Source organism: Hyperoodon ampullatus, assembly GCF_949752795.1.
Source record: "Hyperoodon ampullatus genome assembly, chromosome: 9".
NCBI classification, from domain to species: Eukaryota; Metazoa; Chordata; class Mammalia; order Artiodactyla; family Ziphiidae; genus Hyperoodon; species Hyperoodon ampullatus.
The window spans coordinates 49,189,734-49,210,155 of record NC_136922.1 but is presented as its reverse complement, the minus strand read 5'-3'; the positions used below and the strand labels follow the sequence as shown (position 1 = coordinate 49,210,155).

The following is a 20,422-nucleotide window of genomic DNA, read 5'->3' as shown; positions in this document are numbered from 1 at the left end:
GTGGGATTTATCCCAGGATGCAAGGATTTTTCAATATCTACAAGTCAATGTGATACACCACATTAACAAATTGAGGAATAAAAACCATATGATCATCTCAATGTATGGAGAAAAAAGCTTTTGATAAAATTCAACATCCGTTTATGATAAAAAATCTTCATAAAGTGGACACAGAGGAAACATACTTCAACATTTTATAAAGGCCATATGGGACAAACATCAGCTAACATCATTCTCAACTGTGAAAAGCTGAAAGCATTTCCTCTAAGATCAGGAACAAGACAAGGATGTCCACTCTTGCCACTATTATTCAACATAGTTTTGGAAGTCCTAGCCACAGCAATCAGAGAAGAAAAAGAAATAAAATGAATCCAAATTGGAAAAGAAGTAGTAACACTGTCACTGTTTGCAGATGACATGATACTATACATAGACAATCCTAAAGATGCCACCAGAAAACTACTAGAGCTCATCAATGAATTCGGTAAAGTTGCAGGATACAAAATTAATACACAGAAATCTGTTGCATTTCTATACACTAACAATGAAAGATCAGAAAGAGAAATTAAAGAAACAAGCCCACTTATCATCGCATCAAAAAGAATACAATACCTAGAAATAAACCTACCTAAGGAGGCAAAAGAACTATACTCTGAAAACTGTAAGAGGCTGATGAAAGCAATTGAGGACAACACAAACAGATGAAAAGATACATCGTGTTCTTGGATTGGAATAATCAGTATTGTTAAGATGACCACACTACCCTAGGCAATCTACAGATTCAATGCAATCCCTACCAAATTACCAATGGCATTTTTCACAGAACTAGAAAAAAATTTTTAAACTTGTATGGAAACAAAAGACCCTGAATAGCCAAAACAATCTTGAGAAAGAAGAATGGAGCTGGAGCAATCAGGCTCCCTGACTTCAGACTATACTACAAAGCTACAGTGATCAAAACAGTATGGTACTGTCACAAAAACAGACATATAGATCAACAGAACAGGATAGAAAGCCCAGAAATAAACCCACGCACGTATGATCAATTACTCTACAATGAAGCAGGCAAGAATATACAGCGGAGAAAAGACAGTCTCTTCAACAAGTGGTGCTGGGAAAACTGGACAGCTACATGTAAAAAAATGAAATTAAAACATTCTCTAACACCATATACAAAAATAAGCTCAAAATGGATTAAAGACCTAAATGTAAAACTATATACTTCATATATACTTATATATATATATATATATATAAACTTTTATATATATATATATATATATATAAAAGTATATACTTTTTTTTTTACCTTTTTTTTTTGCGGTATGCAGGCCTCTCACTGTTGTGGCCTCTCTGGTTGCAGAGCACAAGCTCTGGACATGCAGGCTCAGAGGCCATGGCTCACGGGCCTAGCCGCTTTGCGGCATGTGGGATCTTCCTGGACCGGGGCACGAACCCATGTCCCCTGCATCGGCAGGCGAACCCTCAACCACTGTGCCACCAGGGAAGCCCCTATATACATTTATATACTATAAAACTCTTAGAGCAGGGGTCCCCAACAGTTGAGCTGCACAGCAGGAGGTGAACGGCAGGTGAGCAAGTGAATCTTCATCTGCCGCTCCCCATCGCTCACATTCCCGTCTGAACCATACCCTCAGCCCCCACCCCCCATCTGTGGAAAAACTGTCTACCACGAAACCAGTCCCTGGTGCCAAAAAGGTTGGGGACCACTGTCTTAGAGGAAAACATAGGCAGAACACTCTTTGACACAAATCACAGCAGTATCTTTTTGGACCCATCTCCTAGAGTAATGGGGGAAAAAACCCAAAAATAAACAAATGGGACCTAATTAAACTTAAAAGCTTTTGCACAGCAAAGGAAGTCATAAACAAAATGAAAAGACAACCTACAGTCTGGGAGAAAATATTTCCAAAAAATGCTACTGACAATTGCCAAAATATACAAACATCTCATATAGTTTAATACCAAAACAACAACAACAACAAAAAAAGCCCAATTAAAAAATAGGCAGAAGACCTAAGTAGACATTTCTCCAAAGAAAACATACAGATGGCCAACAGGCACATGAAAAAATGCTCAATATCACTAATTATTAGAAAAATGCAAATCAAAACTACAGTGAGGTACCACCTCATACCAGTCAGAATGGCCATCATTAAAAAGTCTACAAATAATAAATGCTGGGGAGGGTGTGGAGAAAAAGGAACCCTTCTACACTGTTTGTGAGAATGTAAATTAGTGCAGCCACTATGGAGAATAGTATGGAGGTTCCTTAAAAAACTAAAAATAGAGTTACCATATGATCCAGCAATCTCACTCCTGGGCATATATCTGGAGAAAACTCTAATTCAAAAAGATACATGCACCTCAGTGTTCACTATTGTAAATAGCAGCACTATTTACAATAGCCAAGACGTGGAAGCAACCTAAATGTCCATCGACACATGAATGGATAAAGAAGATGTGGTGTACATATACAATGGAATATTACTCAGCCATTAAAAAGAATATAATAATGCCATTTGCAGCAACATGGATTGACCCAGAGATTATCATATTAAGTGAAGTAAGTCAGAGAAAGACAAATGCCATATGAAATCACTTATTTGTGGAATGTAAAAAAATGATACAAATGAACTTATTTACAACATAGAAATAGACTCTCAGACATAGAAAACAAACTTATGGTTACCAAAGGGGATAGTGTTGTGGGGGGAGGGCAGGGAAAGAGATAAATTAGGAGTTTGTGATTAACATATACGCACTACTAAACATGAAATAGTTAAACAATAAGTTCCAACAGTACAGCACAGGGAACTATACTCAATATCTTGTAATAACCTATAATGGAAAAGAATCTAAAAAATATATATATATATATATGCACATACATATGTATGTATAACTGAATTGCTTTGCTGTATACTTCAAACACAACATAGTAAATTAACTATACCTCAATTTTTAAAAAATACCAAATGCATAAAAGCCCTTTAAGCTCATAATACTCAATATAAAAAAAAGGCTCTCATTCCCACAAAAAAAAAATAACACACAACTCTTTGAACCTTCAGAAGTTATTACAACATTAACTTCTGATGCCGAAAATTGGCTCAGATGAAGGAAGTAATTTGGTTGACTCCCATTTCTAACCCAGACCTCTCCCCTAATATTAATCCAGATCCCAACATCTATCATTCTGTCTCCAATTACATGTTTAATAGGCACCTGAATATTACCATGTCCTAAAGAATGCTTAGTTTTGCTTCCAAACCTATTCCTCCCTCAGAATCCCCTCAGTCACTTAGATTGCTCTTTCCTATATCTCATATCCAATCTATCAAGAAAATCCCAAATCCAATCACTTTTATCATCTCCACAACTAGCCCTCTAGTCCGGCTATCTTTTTTCTTTCTTCCACTCTTGCCCACTTCATTCTATTCTTTGCAAATCAGCTAGGGAGATCCTTTCAAACTGTTATTCTGATCACGTCAGTCCAGTGCTCAAACCTCTCTCGTGACTTCTACCTACACTTGAAATAAAATACTACAGTACCTTTATAATCTGGCTCCTGCATACCTTTCTGACTTCTTCCACTTTCCTGCTCATTACCAGCCTCTAATCAAACTGGTTTCCTTGATTCATCTCAAAGATATCAAGCACACTTGGGCTTCCCTGGTGGCACAGTGGTTGAGAGTCTGCCTGCCAATGCAGGGGACGCGGGTTCGTGCCCCGGTCCGGGAAGATCCCACATGCCGCGGAGCGGCTGGGCCCGTGAGCCATGGCCGCTGAGCCTGCGTTTCTGGAGCCTGTGCTATGCAACGGTAGAGGCCACAACAGAGAGAGGCCCGCGTACCGCAAAAAAAAAAAAAAAAAAAATAGATATCAAGCACACTCTCATCTCTGCATCTGTCATTCCCTCTACCTGGAAAGCTCAACTCGTAGATTCTCACATGGCTCACTCTCACTGAGGTCTCTACCTACATGTCACTTCAAAGAGGTCTTCCCGACCACCCTATCGACTGTAGTATCCCAGAGCCCATGGCCACTCACCATCTCCTTCCCTTGTGCAAACAGATACAGCCACCTGCCTCTCTATCACTATGTCTATTGGTTTACACTGTCTATTTGCTATATAAGAGTGCAATGTTTATTTGTTTTGTTTAGAACAGTGCCTGGCACATAGTTGGTGTCAATAAATATTTGTTAAATGAATTAATAAATCTGAAATTGACATATTTAAAAAGTATCAGGTTCTCTCAGGTATAGAACACAAGGCCACGCTATCATATATCCTTTATTACAGAGACTCTATAATAAATAATATAAATAAATAATATAATAAAGTTTCTCTAGAATTTCTATGAAAGTTAAACAGTTATCTTCTTTCACCTCTTACTTTTCCAGACTGAAGATCCCCAAATCTCTACATCAGGTTGCTATGGAAGCTTTACCCTCCAAAACCTTCATTAAAGTCTGAGAATCTCACTCTGTTTATTAGGAAGTGACTCATTGACAATTATGCCACAATCAAAGGGAAAGTTAATAAGCATTATCTCCTCACATTTCACTTCAGGAATTCCTCACAGCTTAATGCAAGACTTAATTTAAGCAACTGCCACATCCTGTGCCAATGACACTGACATTTGTAGAGAAATATGTTTGCAAGTAGCCAGGAAACAGAGCTTACATTTGATTTCCTTTCCTTTAAAATCTTAGATTTGAATTTTAAACACCTATGGTACAGGTAAAGCAAAACCAGACAACAGAACAAGGCAAGGGGGAGGGAAGGAACAGTATTTGCTCTTCAAACATTTTCTGAGCATCCTGACATGCTGGGAAGAAGGGCTGGTATTTTCAGTTGGCCCAATAAAGGTGAGCCTTCTGAGAATACGGTGTGCAATGGTACTTTCAAGGTTCAGTCCATGAGGAGTAAAAGGGGAAGAGTATACCAGGATACTGGCCTAAAAAATAAAAATGTGAGGAATGTGAGGACAGTTTTCCCTAAGTTTGTGGGTGTGGATGATAGCTGGGATAGCTCTCATGAAGGTTTAAGGTCCACCTTAAGTTGGTCAAATAATCAGTCTTAGGGACTAAGAACTTTGCAAAGGGTATCACAACTTCTAAGCAAAGACATATGCAAAGTTCTCATTCAAAGCTCCATTTTTAATATTCTTCTCTAAACACACAAAGTTCCAGAGCAGATTGGGCACAAACCAAAGAGAACTGGGTCCAAACTCCAGTTCCAGCACTAGATATATGACTTCAAGAAAATTATTTAAACTTTATGATTCTGCACCTCTCTCTGTAAGGTTAGAGTTGGCAGAGTAAAAGTACCTATTTTAAGGACTTGTTATGAGGATTAAATAAGAGAAAGGGTGGAAATTGTTAGCACCAGATCTGGAACCCTATATGTGCTCGGTAACTCTTTGCTTCTTTCATCCTTTACTCTAAACATCTAGGATAAAAACATCAGCAGAGCTCTAATCCCACAGAATATTTTTGCTTTAAAAATTCTTCAAGGGCTTCCCTGGTGGCGCAGTGGGTGGGAGTCTGCCTGCTAATGCAGGGGACGCGGGTTCAAGCCCTGGTCTGGGAGGATCCCACGTGCCGCGGAGCAACTGGGCCCGTGAGCCACAGCTACTGAGCCTGCGCATCTGGAGCCTGTGCTCCACAACAGGAGAGGCCATGACAGTGAGAGGCCCGCGCACTGCGATGAGGAGTGGCTCCCGCTTGCCACAACTGGGGGAAGCCCTTGCACAGAGGCGAAGACCCAACACAGCCAAAAATAAAAATAAATAAATTAAAAGAAGGCTCAACATTAAAAAAAAAAAATCTTCAAGTAATAAGATTGCCCCTCCCCAAGCTTCCTTGCCTCTCTGCAAAGATCCCTGTCTCCCAGCAGGCACAATCTGGAGTTCATCAGCACTAATCTCATTGTGCCCTTTATCCTGTACATGTCAACAGCAGCCCGCCAGCAGCTCCAGATTCCCAGCTTAACCTTTAACACCCACATCTAATCTCCACAGGGGCTCTGCACTTTCCCTATTCTGTCACCCACCATCTCCCAGAAACCCCTTCCCACTGTGCCCTCTAGAATTCACAGCACATGGTGAGCAAAATCTCATCCTCAATCCCATCTCTAAAGGGAATTCCTTTCAGAGGAGTCCTCTAAATATCCCTTCACCTGTTTGCTGTAACCAACACCTGGCTCTTCCTTGAGGCCCATGCTTCTGAAGCAGCAAGGGGCTTTCCTCTGCAGTTCTGGGTTGCATCAAGCTTATAAGCAGGGGAGGTATACTTCCTTCCCACTGCCTCTCCCAGACCATCCCCCAATCCTTCCTTCCTAACCCCCAGTTTAAATACTCCCACCATATAACTAGCACTCAGCACCCCGACTTGTTTCTATCACCTAATAACTCCAGATTCACACCTCCTCCTCAACATGTTTTAACTCCTGATTCACTGACATGCTCTCCAACCCTACTCCTACCTTAATTCTCAATATTTTCAAACACCCAGGCCTCCCAATTACTTGAACTTGCCTCTTCCAATGATCTTTTCTCCATCCATTCTCGGTCACTCAGTCCCACGGTCAGACTCTAGACTTCTGCCATCACCAGTAACTGCAATACCTCCTTATTCTCAATTTCGTGCATCTCACTTCTTGGCCACTATCTTCTAGCCTTCCTGCTCACTCCCTTCTATACCCCAACTTCAACAATCTTCAATCTCACTGAAGTCAACAATTCACTGAGCCTACCACCTTCTCACTGCCTGCTATTCCGAAGTCCTTTCTTTGTCCCTTATCCAGATTAAATCTATAGTCAATCATTGTAATTGCTCCCCTGCATGCCCTTACCTACTCTGGGTTAATCAATGGCCAAGCCCCCAACCTCGGTCATAGCCAACACTTCCTGCTCCATGCCAGCAGATAAGCAGCTGGCCTCAGTAGCTAGAAAACAAACAGCCACACTAACTGGTCTCACTTTGAATTTCATGACCACAAGCCCTCAGGTGGGACCTCAAGTGGGTCCAACCCAGCAGCCATGCTGTGTTCCTTTATCCATTCACTTGTAAATGAATATGCAGTATATTCTCCTCTCTCCTCAAACTGCCAGTACCTCACCTGCATCCTCCCTCTCATCTATCTCCCAGAGAAAAACCAAGGAGATCAGAAGAAAACGTCCCCCAAATCCCACCACCACATCTATACAACACCTCTGCCCCATATAGTACCTTATCTTCCATTTCTCTAGCTCAGTGTTTGTCAAACTTTCAAGTCTCAGGACCCCTTTACATGCTTATGAATTATTGAGGATCCCAAAGGGCTTTTATTTATGTGGGTTGTACCTATCGTATTTACTGTGTGAGAAATTAACTGATAAATTCTTAAAATATTAATTCATTGAAAAGTGAATAAGCCTGTTGTATGGCAATATAAATAACATATTTATAGGAAAAATAACTATTTTCTAAAACAAAAAGATGTAGTGATAAAAAAGCAGTATTATGTCTTTGCAAATCTCTTAAATATCGGACTTCATGGAAGACAGCTGCATTCAATCTGCTGTAATATATTTTTCTGGTTGAAGGGTATGAAGGATTTCAGCCTCATACAGATTCACAGTTAGAAAAGGAAGGAGCATTTTAATAGCCTTTTTAGATACTTGTGGATATTCTATGATACAACACCAAATCCCAACAAGGGATAGCTTCTTTTTTTTTTTTTTTTTAAGGGATAGTTTCTTAAAGATTAGCTGCAATGTGGAATCTGAAACTGTATCCATGAACTTTTCCCACCTTGTTACATTAAAATCCATGGGTCTATCTTGCACTTTGAATAGACCTTGGACTCATACATGATTCTCTAACACCATGTACTGGTCGAATAGACCTTGGACTCATACATGATTCTCTAACACCATGTCGAATAGACCTTGGACTCATACATGATTCTCTAACACCATGTACTGGTCGAATAGACCTTGGACTCATACATGATTCTCTAACACCATGTACTGGTCGAATAGACCTTGGACTCATACATGATTCTCTAACACCATGTACTGGTCGAATAGACCTTGGACTCATACATGATTCTCTAACACCATGTACTGGTCGAATAGACCTTGGACTCATACATGATTCTCTAACACCATGTACTGGTCAACTGGAAAAGATGTTTCCCTAAGTTATACAGATCTTCCAAACGTTGGCACATTGCATTATACTACATTAAAAAACCACATTATTACTATCACCACTAATTACATCAGAAAAGGCTTTAAGTATCAGAAGGTTGTCACATGAAAATTTTAATTATCTCAAAAAGTGTGTTCCATTTAAAAAATGACTAGCTCAGCAAGCACCTGAGTTGCTTTTCCTCTGACAACCATCACAGGACAGTAACCAGCAGTCTTTATGGATGCTTCCCATTTAGTCACTCAGAATTTGTAAGTGACATGTATTCAAGGGTGAGATTTAATTTAAAAAATCAGTAATTTTTACTTCTTCAAGGACACGCTGAAACAGAATTGGCATCATCGTTACTACCATGATTGTGAACACGTGCGAGTGAAGACTACGATGACCACTCATACTGCTGGGCTTGGGGTCGCTGCTGAATCGGTGCTAACCAACAGTTCCATAAACCGTGGCTTTTAAGACCATCAGTTCAAATACAACAGGACAAAAAAAGGCAGATGATGTCTTAGTATTTTTATGTAAACAGTTTGGACCTCATGGACTCCTTAGAAAGGTCTCCGAGACCCCCGGAGGTCTACTGACCACACTCTGAGAGCAGCTGTTCTAGATGAACTTTCCGTGTTACCACAAGAGGCCACCTCCCTCTCAGAATGTATCAGAATTTCCTCCTTTTCTCTCCTACAGTGTCAATTCTCCACTCTCTGTAGTCATTCCCATCAGCATGCATTACACTGCCCTCTACCCATTTTAAAAAGACCCTCCCTTTCACCTCCCTTCCACCTCCAGCATGGCCCATTTCTCACCTTCCCTTGAAAGCAAAAGTCTCCAAATGAGGGCCTGGCTTGGTAAGTAGGAGAAGGGGGAAGAGAAGGAGGGCTATCCCTACATATGAATGAGGAGTGAAATCAGCACCTACTCATTAATCAATGCTTTCTGGAATTAAGAAGAAAAATAAACCCAGGCACCTGACACTCCTAAAGGTTTTCTAATATACCAGCGACATAATACAAACCTTTTTAAGAATTCTTTTTAACTTACTATGCACAGACAGCGTCTAGCCACCACATTGCACGCACCCCCCCCCCATGATTTCAGACATCAAATATTAACACAAAGTGAGTAATGCAAAAAGAAAGGGGGTTAATCAGACACTTTGAGAGAAAGAAAAAAAATGACACTGATTCAACGAGAGCTGCTAATGAGGCTTTTTGTTTTGGTAGATTAATTTGGGAGTCTGATGCCTAAGAAGAAAATTTAAGCTTCTCAGGTGACTGCTGTTGATTAGTACCAATTTTTTTTTAATTAAAGAAATGCCTTTGCTTAATTCTACAGTTTATGAATTTCAGGTGTTTATCTGAAATCTGTGTCCACCCCAGTAGTGTAGAAAACTTTCCTCATTAGCAAACTGAAAGACCTCCTCTTATTGATTCTGGATTGTATTTGACAGATGATGAGCATTTCAGACTGTGAACTGCTGATGTTTAAATACATTACCCTAATACTCTTTAAGCATTGACAATTGTAAACCTCATTAACTCCCAGCATGCGGCCAAGGCCTGGATTTCATCGCAACAGCCTCGCAGAGTGAAAACAGGTATATAAAAATGCTTTTATCATCAACAACATTATTATATCCTCCTTCACCTTGTGAAGTATTTAAAGGAGCTTTTTTTTTTCCTTCTCAGGAGGATAAATAGCGAACATAGGAAAGGCAGAGAACACACTTTATATAGCCACACATTTTAAAACCTGAGGTTTTTTTAATCTTTTCTTCTTTGACACCCTTATTCCTCATGCCTCAAAATGGGAATTGTCCCAGGATTGATTCTCTGTACTCTGAAAAGACTTATTTGTGGATGACGATTACATTATCATTTTGATTCAATGAGGAATAGGGGCTGACAAGGTATTAAGTTGAGTGCGTCAGCTTGTCACTAAGAAATCAGGATTTCACTTTTGTGTATGACTGAAATTTTTCATAATTAAAATGTCCGAGAAAAAGAACAAAGAAATCAGGATTTCTGAAATTCCCTTTTTCAAAAGAAGAACCAACTTTTGTTCTTGCGTGGAGTGCAAAGAGATTCCACACTTGAGATGGAAAATAACAATCCTAGCAAACAAATTAGATACCAGAGCTGCCCAGTGCCCACCCAACACAGACATGGGTAGGACCTGTAACAGGCAGAAAGCATCCTGAGCCCAAGAGGCCAGGCAGCCAACACCTCCGGCTTATTCAGGCCATGCTTAGTCTCCCCAAGTGAGGCCAGGTACTAGTCAAATAGGTTTTGAACCCCAGCCTCTCTAATGAGACTTCAGTTAATGAACATCAACTAGAAACATGTTGGCAAAGCTCAAAGGGACACACACACACAATTTATTTTTCCCTTGCTCTTAGTAGATAGCTATGTGAATGATGTATTAAAATTGCAGTTAAAAAAGCTTCATTCCCATTTTAAACAAAAACATAATGACAACCAAATGTAAAAGATATCTCAAAAATTATACAGACAAACCCAACATCTCCCTCCTCCGAGGCTCGGAAAACCCTCCTCACCAAAAGAGGCCCACCTACAAAAGGCTTCCAGGCCCGGGCACCCTCCAGGAACTTCACAAACTGATTCAACTCATCATTAAATCTATTAAAACAGTGGAATGCAGGGAAATCTAAACACAACAGAATATTAACGGCAAGGACCATGTTTAACAGAGGCAGATCAATCCCCAGACTCACACGATCCTTTGATGGCTCTCCATTGCTCTTACGACAAAGACTCCCAATCCTTAATATGAAGTACAAGTTCCCACACAGTCTGGCCACAGCCTACCACCAACCCCCGCCCCCCATCCCCTGCACTTTCCATGCTCCAGGCCTGCCAGCCTCTGCATTTCAAAATGTGACTTTGCAGCCACTGTTCCCTCTGTCTAAAATGTTGTCCTCTGTCCCCCACCTCTTGTCACCTTCCCAACTCCCATGGCTCAAATGTCACTCAGTGGAAGTCTTTCCTGACCTCCCAGTCGGCATGAAGCCCCCTTTGCTATCTCTCACACCATGTCTCTCCTACATAGCACCCATCACAACATCAGTTCACATTTATTTGTGGTTCTCTGATTAACACCTGTCTGCCCCACTAAATTAGAAGCACCAAGCAGGCAAGCACTCTTTTTCCCACTCAACATGGTATCCTGCACATACAGAACGGTGCCAGGCACAGAGATGAGGTTCTCAAACAGCTGCTGAATGACTGAGTGGACAGGCCTCCACAAGATGCTCCCAGCGTGGAAGGCTGACCAAGCCACAACCTCAAGAGTCATTAAATTAGCGTCAAGAGGGCTCCAGAAAAACAAGGTCCCTTTGCCAACAAGCCCATAAGTTCATGCAGTGCACAGGTGTTTAACTTCCATGCTAAAGCTCAGCCCAACCCTAAACAGAGCTGAAGCCTTCTGGAAAGGGCCATGCCCTCAAGGAGACAGTCTACAGCAGGGGTCTCTGCCTGGAAAATGCCTGGTTCTAGCCAAAAGCTACTATTGAAAAAAAATGCTCCTTTTCGGTATTAGGCTGGTTGGTCTCTGTCCCCCCAAAATTCTTTGCAACTACAGGCCTTCTCATTACCCAAAGAAAATATCTATGTGAGGGTACTCATTTCCTAGGGCTGCTACAATCACTGACCACAAAGTGGGTGGCTCAGCACAGCAGGAATTCGTCCTATCACAGTTCTGGGAACCAGACATCTAAAATCAAGGTGTCAGCAGAGCCACGCTCCGTCCAAAGGGAGGTTCTTTAGGGAAGAAGCATTCCTTGCCTCTTCCAGTTTCTGGTGGCCCCAGGTGTTCCCTGGCTCGTGACCCCATCACTCTATAATCTCTGCCTCTGTGGTCACAATGCCCCCTGCCCCTGCCAGTGTTGTGTCCTAATCTCTTCATCTCAAGATCCTCAATTTAACCACATCTGCAAAGACACTTTTTCCACAAGGTCACATTTCCAAATTCCAGGGATTATGGTATCTCAGTATCTTCAGGTGGCCATAATTGAGCCTCCAACAATGAGTAACCTAGAATTTGAACTAAAGCTTCCATTTCCCAACACTCCTGGGCTTTCATAACATAAGGGGGGCAAAAACTTCTTAGTACATTTACCTAAGTTTAGTCAACAAATTGATGCAAAACAGAGGCCAGATATTGCACTAGACACTGGAGATAGTAAAATATGCAGGACCTGGACCTTGGACTCAAGAAACCACAGCTGGGGGACCAGTACTTAACTAAAAATGAGTATTTCAAGTCACCATGACATCTGGGCCAGCACAGCTGTCATTATTTTTAAATCCTAAAGTTTTAAATCCTAAAGTTGTCAATTTACAAATAGCTTTTTAAATTTTAATAAAGTTATACACTAAAATCCCTCTGGCCAGTCAAGCTAGGTGATCACACCCCAAAAGAGCCTGACCAGATTAATGGCACCCCCTCCAGAACTTCCTCACTGTTCATTCAGCATGTGCGTTGTGCTTTTGTGGGCCATTGTGTGGCTTCTGTCATGTAATTTTTTCAAGGAACAGTAGTTGATTAGGGAGGATGATGTGTGACTTGTGGAAAGGTAAAGGAAGGGGAAATGAGGGCATTCACCATGTTACACTGAGAAAAGATGTACGATTATATCTATTTTTGAAGTAAATACTGTGGAGCTGTGTGTCAGGGTTAGGGAAAATAGCACAGGAACATCTGCATGGGTCTTAAACAGTGGTCCTATGCTACTAGCTCGGTCAGCTTAAATACCGGAGACAAGTTCTTCAATTGCTCAGTCCTTTTGGCAAGAATTATCACAATACATATGGTGAGCTATAAAATATTTCTACCCTTAGACCCAGGAATCCCTCTCTTAGTCCTTTCTAAGGAAGTAAGTAAACAGAAGGGGAAAATGTCATATACATGAAGATATTCACTCCAATAGCATCTATTATAGAAAAGTAGAAACTGAAATAACTCTATAAGGGCATGATTTCATAAAGTATCGTATATTAATCTGATAGAAAATGATGAAGCTATTTAACACCGTTCATATGAACAGCATATGGAAATACGAAAATTGATACAGTCGAAAAGATTATAAAAGAGAATTACAATTAAAATGAATTCAAATTATAAAAAAACATTGATACAGGTTAACAAATTATGGAAGATACTAAAAAATTCAAAATATTTGTGGCAAGCTGAGAAGGTTATGGGTGATGGTTTTCCCTTTTCCCTGAGCTATGCACTGTCAATACTGCAAAAAAAAAAAAAAGAAAAAAGAAAAAGAAAAGAAAAGTTAGTCATAGGGCAAAGGATTGAGACCATTTAAGATTTTCTCTGTCACAGTAAAATGCTAAGACTTAAGATAATAAAAAATCATAAAGAAAATGTCAAGTTAAAGAGGATTGTGAGATTATGAGAGAAGAGGCAGCTCAGAACAGTGGGAAGGAAGCCTGGGCACCTTTTGGTAGCAAATTGCTTGATCCCTCAGTTCTCATCTGGGAAATCAGGAAAAGAAAACCAACATTTCAGGTTTGTTATAAACTCTTGAAAAAACATACATGTTATGTTACTTTATATATGTTAAATGTATGTTACATTGTTGACATCTAATGAATCTAAGCCTCTATTTTTGAAGAGTATATGTAAAAAGAAATAGGAAAAGCATGTGTGTTAATGGGAGTGGGATGGAAAGGAAGCAAAGTACATGTTAAATGCATGTTACATTGTTGACGTCTAATGAATCTAAGCCTCTATTTTTGAAGAGTATATGTAAAAAGAAATAGGAAAAGCATGTGTGTTAATGGGAGTGGGATGGAAAGGAAGCAAAGTACATTACAAGATACTACAATTATACAAAATTAATGCACCTAGGAACCAAAATGTTCACTGAAAGAAAGAGGTACAAAATAGAAGAGAAGGAAAACTCCTGTAATGTTAAATTTAAATAGGAAATATCATTATGAACTTTTTAAAAGTATATTTCCCAGCTCTTTCCACTGAAAAGTTACCCTGGTAACAATGAGCCAGTGCCTAGCCCCTTGTTTCCAAGCACCAGTCCCAAACAAAAGGAACCAGGACTTCTTTGAGAAAAGGGTAATTTCCTGGCCAGAAGCAGGACAAATCCAAAGCGAGCCTGGAACATCCTATTTACCAAAAGCAAAGAGCACTCAAAGGCTGAGGGTACAAGCCAGCTTAAAGGGACTCCCACTGACCTCACTGGGACAATCTGAACAAGTCAGAGAACACAGTAATAGATTATAATGCACTGAATTTAAAATAAAGAATTCCATGAGTTTATACTGATATAAAAAATTAAGAGAGAAAGAAAAGGGAGTGGAGGGAAGAAAGCTTTTCTTTACCGAAGAATGGTAGACAATAAATAGAGGACAAATAAAGAGTTAGAAAAATCACTACTTTTCAAACATCAATGTAATAACTGAATCAGAAAAGGATCACCATGGATGCCAAAATGACTGGGTGAAAGGCTGCTTGGGAAACAGGATACCCATGGTGTCATCAATGCCGGGACGAGGTACCTCCTGAGGAGATAAAATAGGCAGTAGAATCTCTCCTAACCTGCACCCCAAAGTCTATCATGAATCCAAGTCATGAGGAAACAATCAGACAAGTCCAGAATGCGGGACCTTCAACGAAATAACTGGGCCTGGGTTTTAAGTCAATTTCATGAAAGAACAATAAAAGGCTCTGTTCTAGATTAAAAGATATACAACAACTAAATGTAATACAAGAACTTTGATTAGATCCTGGATTTAAAAAACAAAAGGCAATGAGCCATTTGAGGTGGGGAGTGAGGGGAGAGATCTGGTACACTTTGAAATAGACTGGATATTATATATTTCACATCATTGTTAATCCTCCTAAGTATGATAATGGTAAGAAGAACGCTCTTATTCTTAGAAGATAAACACTGAAGTATCTTTTTTTTTTTTTTTTTTTTTTTTTGCGTTACATGGGCCTCTCACTGTTGTGGCCTCTCCCGTTGCGGAGCACAGGCTCCGGACGTGCAGGCTCAATGGCCATGGCTCACAGGCCCAGCCACTCCGCGGCATGTGGGATCTTCCCGGACTGGGGCACGAACCCGTGTCACCTGCATCAGCAGGCGGACTCTCAACCACTGCGCCACCAGGGAAGCCCGACACTGAAGTATCTTGATGCCTGCAATTTATAGTTAAATGGTCCAGCCCAAAAAGGAAATGTGTGTGCATGTGTAAAAAAAAAAAAAAAAAGGCACACAGGTGTTAAAAATGTTAACAGTCAGGCTTCCCTGGTGGCGCAGTGGTTGAGAGTCCACCTGCCGATGCAGGGGACACGGGTTTGTGCCCCGGTCTGGGAAGATCCCATATGCCATGGAGCAGCTGGTCCCGTGAGCCATGGCCGCTGAGCCTGCACGTCCGGAGCCTGCGCTCCTCAACGCGAGAGGCCACAACAGTGAGAGGCCCGCATACCGCAAAAAAAAAAAAAAAAAAAAAATGTTAACAGTCAATCTAGATGAAAGGTATCTATTGGGCATTCACTGAATTCTTTCAATTTCCTGTAGCTTAAAAAATTTAACTATCAAATAAGAAAAAAATGATCTTAAACATTGAGTCTGATAATTCATATTGCACGTGAGCTTGGTCACACTTCTTCTGAATCTTGTAAGCACAGAGGATGTGGAAGCAACCAAACTTTCCTCAAAAAAAAAAAAATGTTTGCTAGAATAAATCTATGTTCTGTCTAGCTTTAGCCTGAATGGACTACTGTGAAATACACCTCTGCCTCACCCTGCACCTCCCCAGAGAGATCCTGTGAGGGAAGGAAGACCTGGTCATACATGACACTTTCCTATCAAGCAAAGACATTTTCCTACCTACCTTGGGGAGGTAGAAAACAGAAGTAGCCCAAGTAACCGCTACTGGAACAAACAGAGACAGTATAATCCAGCAATCTGCCAGCATATTACAAGACGTATAACTGCCAATTTCCTCCGCACTCCCCTCCCATCTGCAAGACTTTCACTTTAGAGGAGGTTACTTCCATGCATGATGGAACAACAGGTGCATGAGCAAGAAAAGGAAGGTGCTGGTAAAACTGAGAGCATTCGCACTGCAGCACTAGAGTTTACTCTGTTTGCATCTCAAACCCATGCATGTGGGAAAATCAGACACAGGACCGACAGAGAATGTTCAGAGCTAAAGAACACCACTCCAGAATGGCAGGTGGCTAATCTATCAAAGGGGGTGCTGGCACGTGGCAAGGCCAGATGGCTGGATCTACTACAGTTTATATAGAGAAGGCTACTTCTTATATATTATACTTGGTTATTAGGGGACACTGGCAGTCGTATTACCAATATTTTGGAGACCAAAATTCTGCACTTAATGGTAAAAGCCAACTGCATTCTTATACAACTTAGGAATGACTCATTTTTAAAAATGCAAACAGAAAAGACTGGTAAGGGAAAAAAAGTCCAAAGGCATTTTGCAAAGTGTCCTATTTAATTTTAGATGGTCCAGTGTCTCTCTTCCATCTTGGGCAGAATGCCCTTCTTGGCGATTTGGAATCATTATTCTGTCTGTTAGATTTAGAGCATTTAATCATATGTGACATTTAAAAGTTACTTAAGCAGAGAGAAAGACTGTAGAAAAGTTATGTTCACAGAGCTATGTTTTAAATTTGCTCACAATTTTTACAGTGGCCTTCAAAAATACCAATATACTACATACACTTGAGTACATCTTCACACCATTCAACTACAAGAGTTGTGAAACTATAAACAGTTGTTTAAACTATGTCAAGAAATACACCTATAGAATCCCCAACTGTGATAAGAACACTGAAGGAAATGTTAAGGGTATTATTTCTAAAATAATGTGTTAATTGTAATAGGGAGAGAAAATGCTCTTAAGAGATGGGAAGGTAAACACTGACTTCCTAATCATTAAAGCAACAGAAAGCTGTTTCAAACAAAAAACAATTAAACGAGATAATTAAAAATAAACATACCCATCTTTGGTCTGATCCACCACACCACTTAAAAGTTCCACAGTCTTTGGATTAGGCTGGCTTCCTCCAAAAATATTCAAATATCGAATGACGAAGTCATTGGGAGACATGAAAAATTCACCATTTTTTTCAATGTTTGCATACTGTTTAAAAAAAGAGAGAAAATATATTTTGTACTCAAAAGTATATAACCAATATGTGAAAAAGCTGAGAATATTCAATGGATAAAATATCAGACATGACAATATACTCTTCACAAGGACAGTTATTTCCCATCACTCCAAATAAAAAGCAAAACCCCATTAAGTTTCCCGAGTTTTATTTTTATTCCAGCGGTTCTCAACTGCAGGCAGCTTAGCCTGACTGTCCAGCTTAAAAACACCAATGTCCCCAATAGCCAAGCACAATGCACAAGGACTAGCCTTCTCTGTACGTTACCTGACTTTCTGGGGTGGAGTTCTCTAGCTCTGAGCGGCCTCTGTTTTCACGTTTCCCCACAGGGGACATCTGGCAGTGTCTGCTGACAATTGTGATTGTCATAACTTGGGGGGAGGGGCAGAAGCAGAAACTGGCATCTACTTGGTACAGGCCAGGGATGCTGCTAAATATCCACAATGCACAGGATGACCCTCCACCCCAATAACAGAGTCACCCAGCCAACTGTTGACAGCGCTGAGCTTGAGAAACCCAGGTTTACAGAAATTTGGAAGGACAAATTTTGTCTTGTTCTTTAGCAAGAACATATAGCTTTAAAAAAAAAAAAAAAAAAAAAGTAGGGCTTCCCTGGTGGTGCAAGTGGTTGAGAGTCCGCCTGCTGATGCAGGGGACGCGGGTTCATGCCCCGGTCCGGGAGGATCCCACGTGATGTGGAGCGGCTGGGCCCGTGAGCCATGGCCGCTGAGCCTGCGCATCCGGAGCCTGTGCTTCGCAATGGGAGAGGCCACAACAGTGAGAGGCCCGCGTACCACAAAAAAAAAAAAAAAAAGTAGAATTCTGAAATCATGAATGAAAACAACCCAATTCTTTTGCCCCCTTTCCTGTTTCAAAGGCAATAATGTTGAAAAAAAAAAAAAAAAGGATGACAAACAGGATAAGCTGGAGAGCAAACTGTTAACAGCATGGCTGCTGTGAGATTTTATGGAAGCAGGTAAGAAATGCTGCTGTGGTTAGTGTCCTCTCCATTCTAGAGCAGAAATGGTCAACAAGAATAAGGTGGTGGGATTTCCCTGGTGGTCCAGTGGTTAAGACTCCACACTTCCACTGCAGGGGGCACAGGTTCAATCCTGGTGAGAGAAGTTCCATGTGCCACGCAGTGTGGCCAAAAAAAAAGAGAATAAGGTGGCACGTGATGCTTTTTCACAGCGTTCCCCCAGGTCTTCCCTGTAAGACGTTCCAGTTCACATAAGTGGAACCTGCTCATTTCTGTTCTGTGGAGGACTGGGGGCTGTGGGAAATGCTGAGAAACAACATGGGGATCACACACATCCCCGTGGAGCAGGGGAGGGCCTCTTGATCCTTGGGATCAAACAGTGATTTGGGGGGTGGAGAGATGAGGACCATGAACTACAAGAAGAGAGCCAGCTCGGTGACAGGAGCCACAGTGATGGGAGAGCACAGTGAACAGAGGTGCAATGATAGCATCTCTGTTCCCTCTGTAACTGCAGTTAATCCCAGTTAAAACTGTTTTAAAAAGTCACTTGTCAGGGCTTCCTTGGTGGTGCAGTGGTTAAGAATCCGCCTGCCAATGCAGGGGACATGGGTTCGATCCCTGGTCTGGGAAGACCCCACATGCCACAGAGCAACTAAGCCCATGCGTCACAACTACTGAGCCTGCGCTCTAGAGCCCAAGAGCCACAACTACTGAAGCCCGCGCACCTAGAGCCCATGTTCCACAAGAAGAGAAGCCACTGCAATGAGAAGCCCGCGCGCCACAATTAGAGAAAACCCACGCACAGCAATGAAGAACCAACGCAGCCAAAAATAAACAAATAAAAATAAATTAATTAATTTTTTTAAAAGTCACTTGTCATTTCTACATTTCAGTCATTCCAATGTGGGATAAGCTCTTGGTTAGATACTCAGTTACGGGCTTTAGAGTCTGTCGGGCCTGGGCTGCAGAGAGCTCTGCTTCTGCCTCTGCCTCTAACCACCTGTAGGGCCTCAGGTAAGTAACTAAAGCTTCTGGGCCTCTGGTTCCTCACCTGTAAAATGGGGATAACAACACGACCTGCTCTTAAGGTTGATACTAGAAATAAATGAACAATCATGTAACGCACTTAGCACAATGCCCTACACACAACAGGTATTTTATAAATGTTCTAGATTATTGGGTTTTGTTTAACATTTTTTAGCACAGTACAAAAGAAAAGCTCAAAGACGGCCCACTAATCCTACTATTCTTCAGTTAGCAATGAATTTGGCTTTTTGCAAACATAGAAGGATTATACTTTGATTTTCCTAACTGAGGCAAAACAAGACTGAAATATAAAGGAAATGTCACTTCTAATTACAGCAATCCTATGATTTAGAATTATACCTATGTTCGCTTATAGTAGTGAATAATTCATTTATTTAAAAACACAGTTTAACTCTTCTCCCATCAGTAGACATTATTAGATTACTGGATTATCTCCAGTTTGGGGTATTTTTTTAAAAAGCTAAGGTAACCAGCTTTGTTTGTAACATTTGTCCAAATTCCTGGCAAATTTCAAAGGCTAGACTCAAGGAAGAGAAACTGTTGAGTCAAAGGAGAGCATCTTTAAGGCTCTTGATACTTAACACACTGCTCTCCAGAAAGATTGTATCAATTACAGTCTCACCAACAGTGTGAGAACATAGCCTTTTCCCCCTTTGTCTATCATACTTGTTGTAAATATTTTTCGAGTTTAATATTTTTATATAATTGAGGCTGTAGATTTTTATCTCCTTTGCAATTTCTTCCATTACTTCTAAGTTTAGAAACTAGTTCTTCCTCATCTCAAGACTAAATATTCACCCACGTTCTCTTAGCTTTTCTTGAATAGGTTTATCTTTTACCTTTAAGTTTCAGTACATTATTGGTACTTTGTTTTTCTATGTGGTCTGAAAAAGGATCCTCCACCTTGAGTCTTTTCTACTTACTCTCTTGGTTGTCCTAGGATCATACATCAAATCATTCTCTCTTCCCCCATTTAGGATG

At 40.7% G+C, this 20,422-nt stretch overlaps 1 protein-coding gene across 1 annotated transcript in view; it reads right to left on the bottom strand.

Moving 5' to 3' along the window:
• Nucleotides 1-20,422, bottom strand: part of SLC25A13 (solute carrier family 25 member 13) — a gene marked incomplete at both ends in the record, with an annotated part of 202,965 nt that overhangs the window by 139,784 nt on the left and 42,759 nt on the right. The window contains 1 exon segment of the mRNA XM_079712019.1: nt 17,245-17,387. Within this exon segment, the coding sequence (XP_079568145.1) occupies nt 17,245-17,387 (143 nt within the window).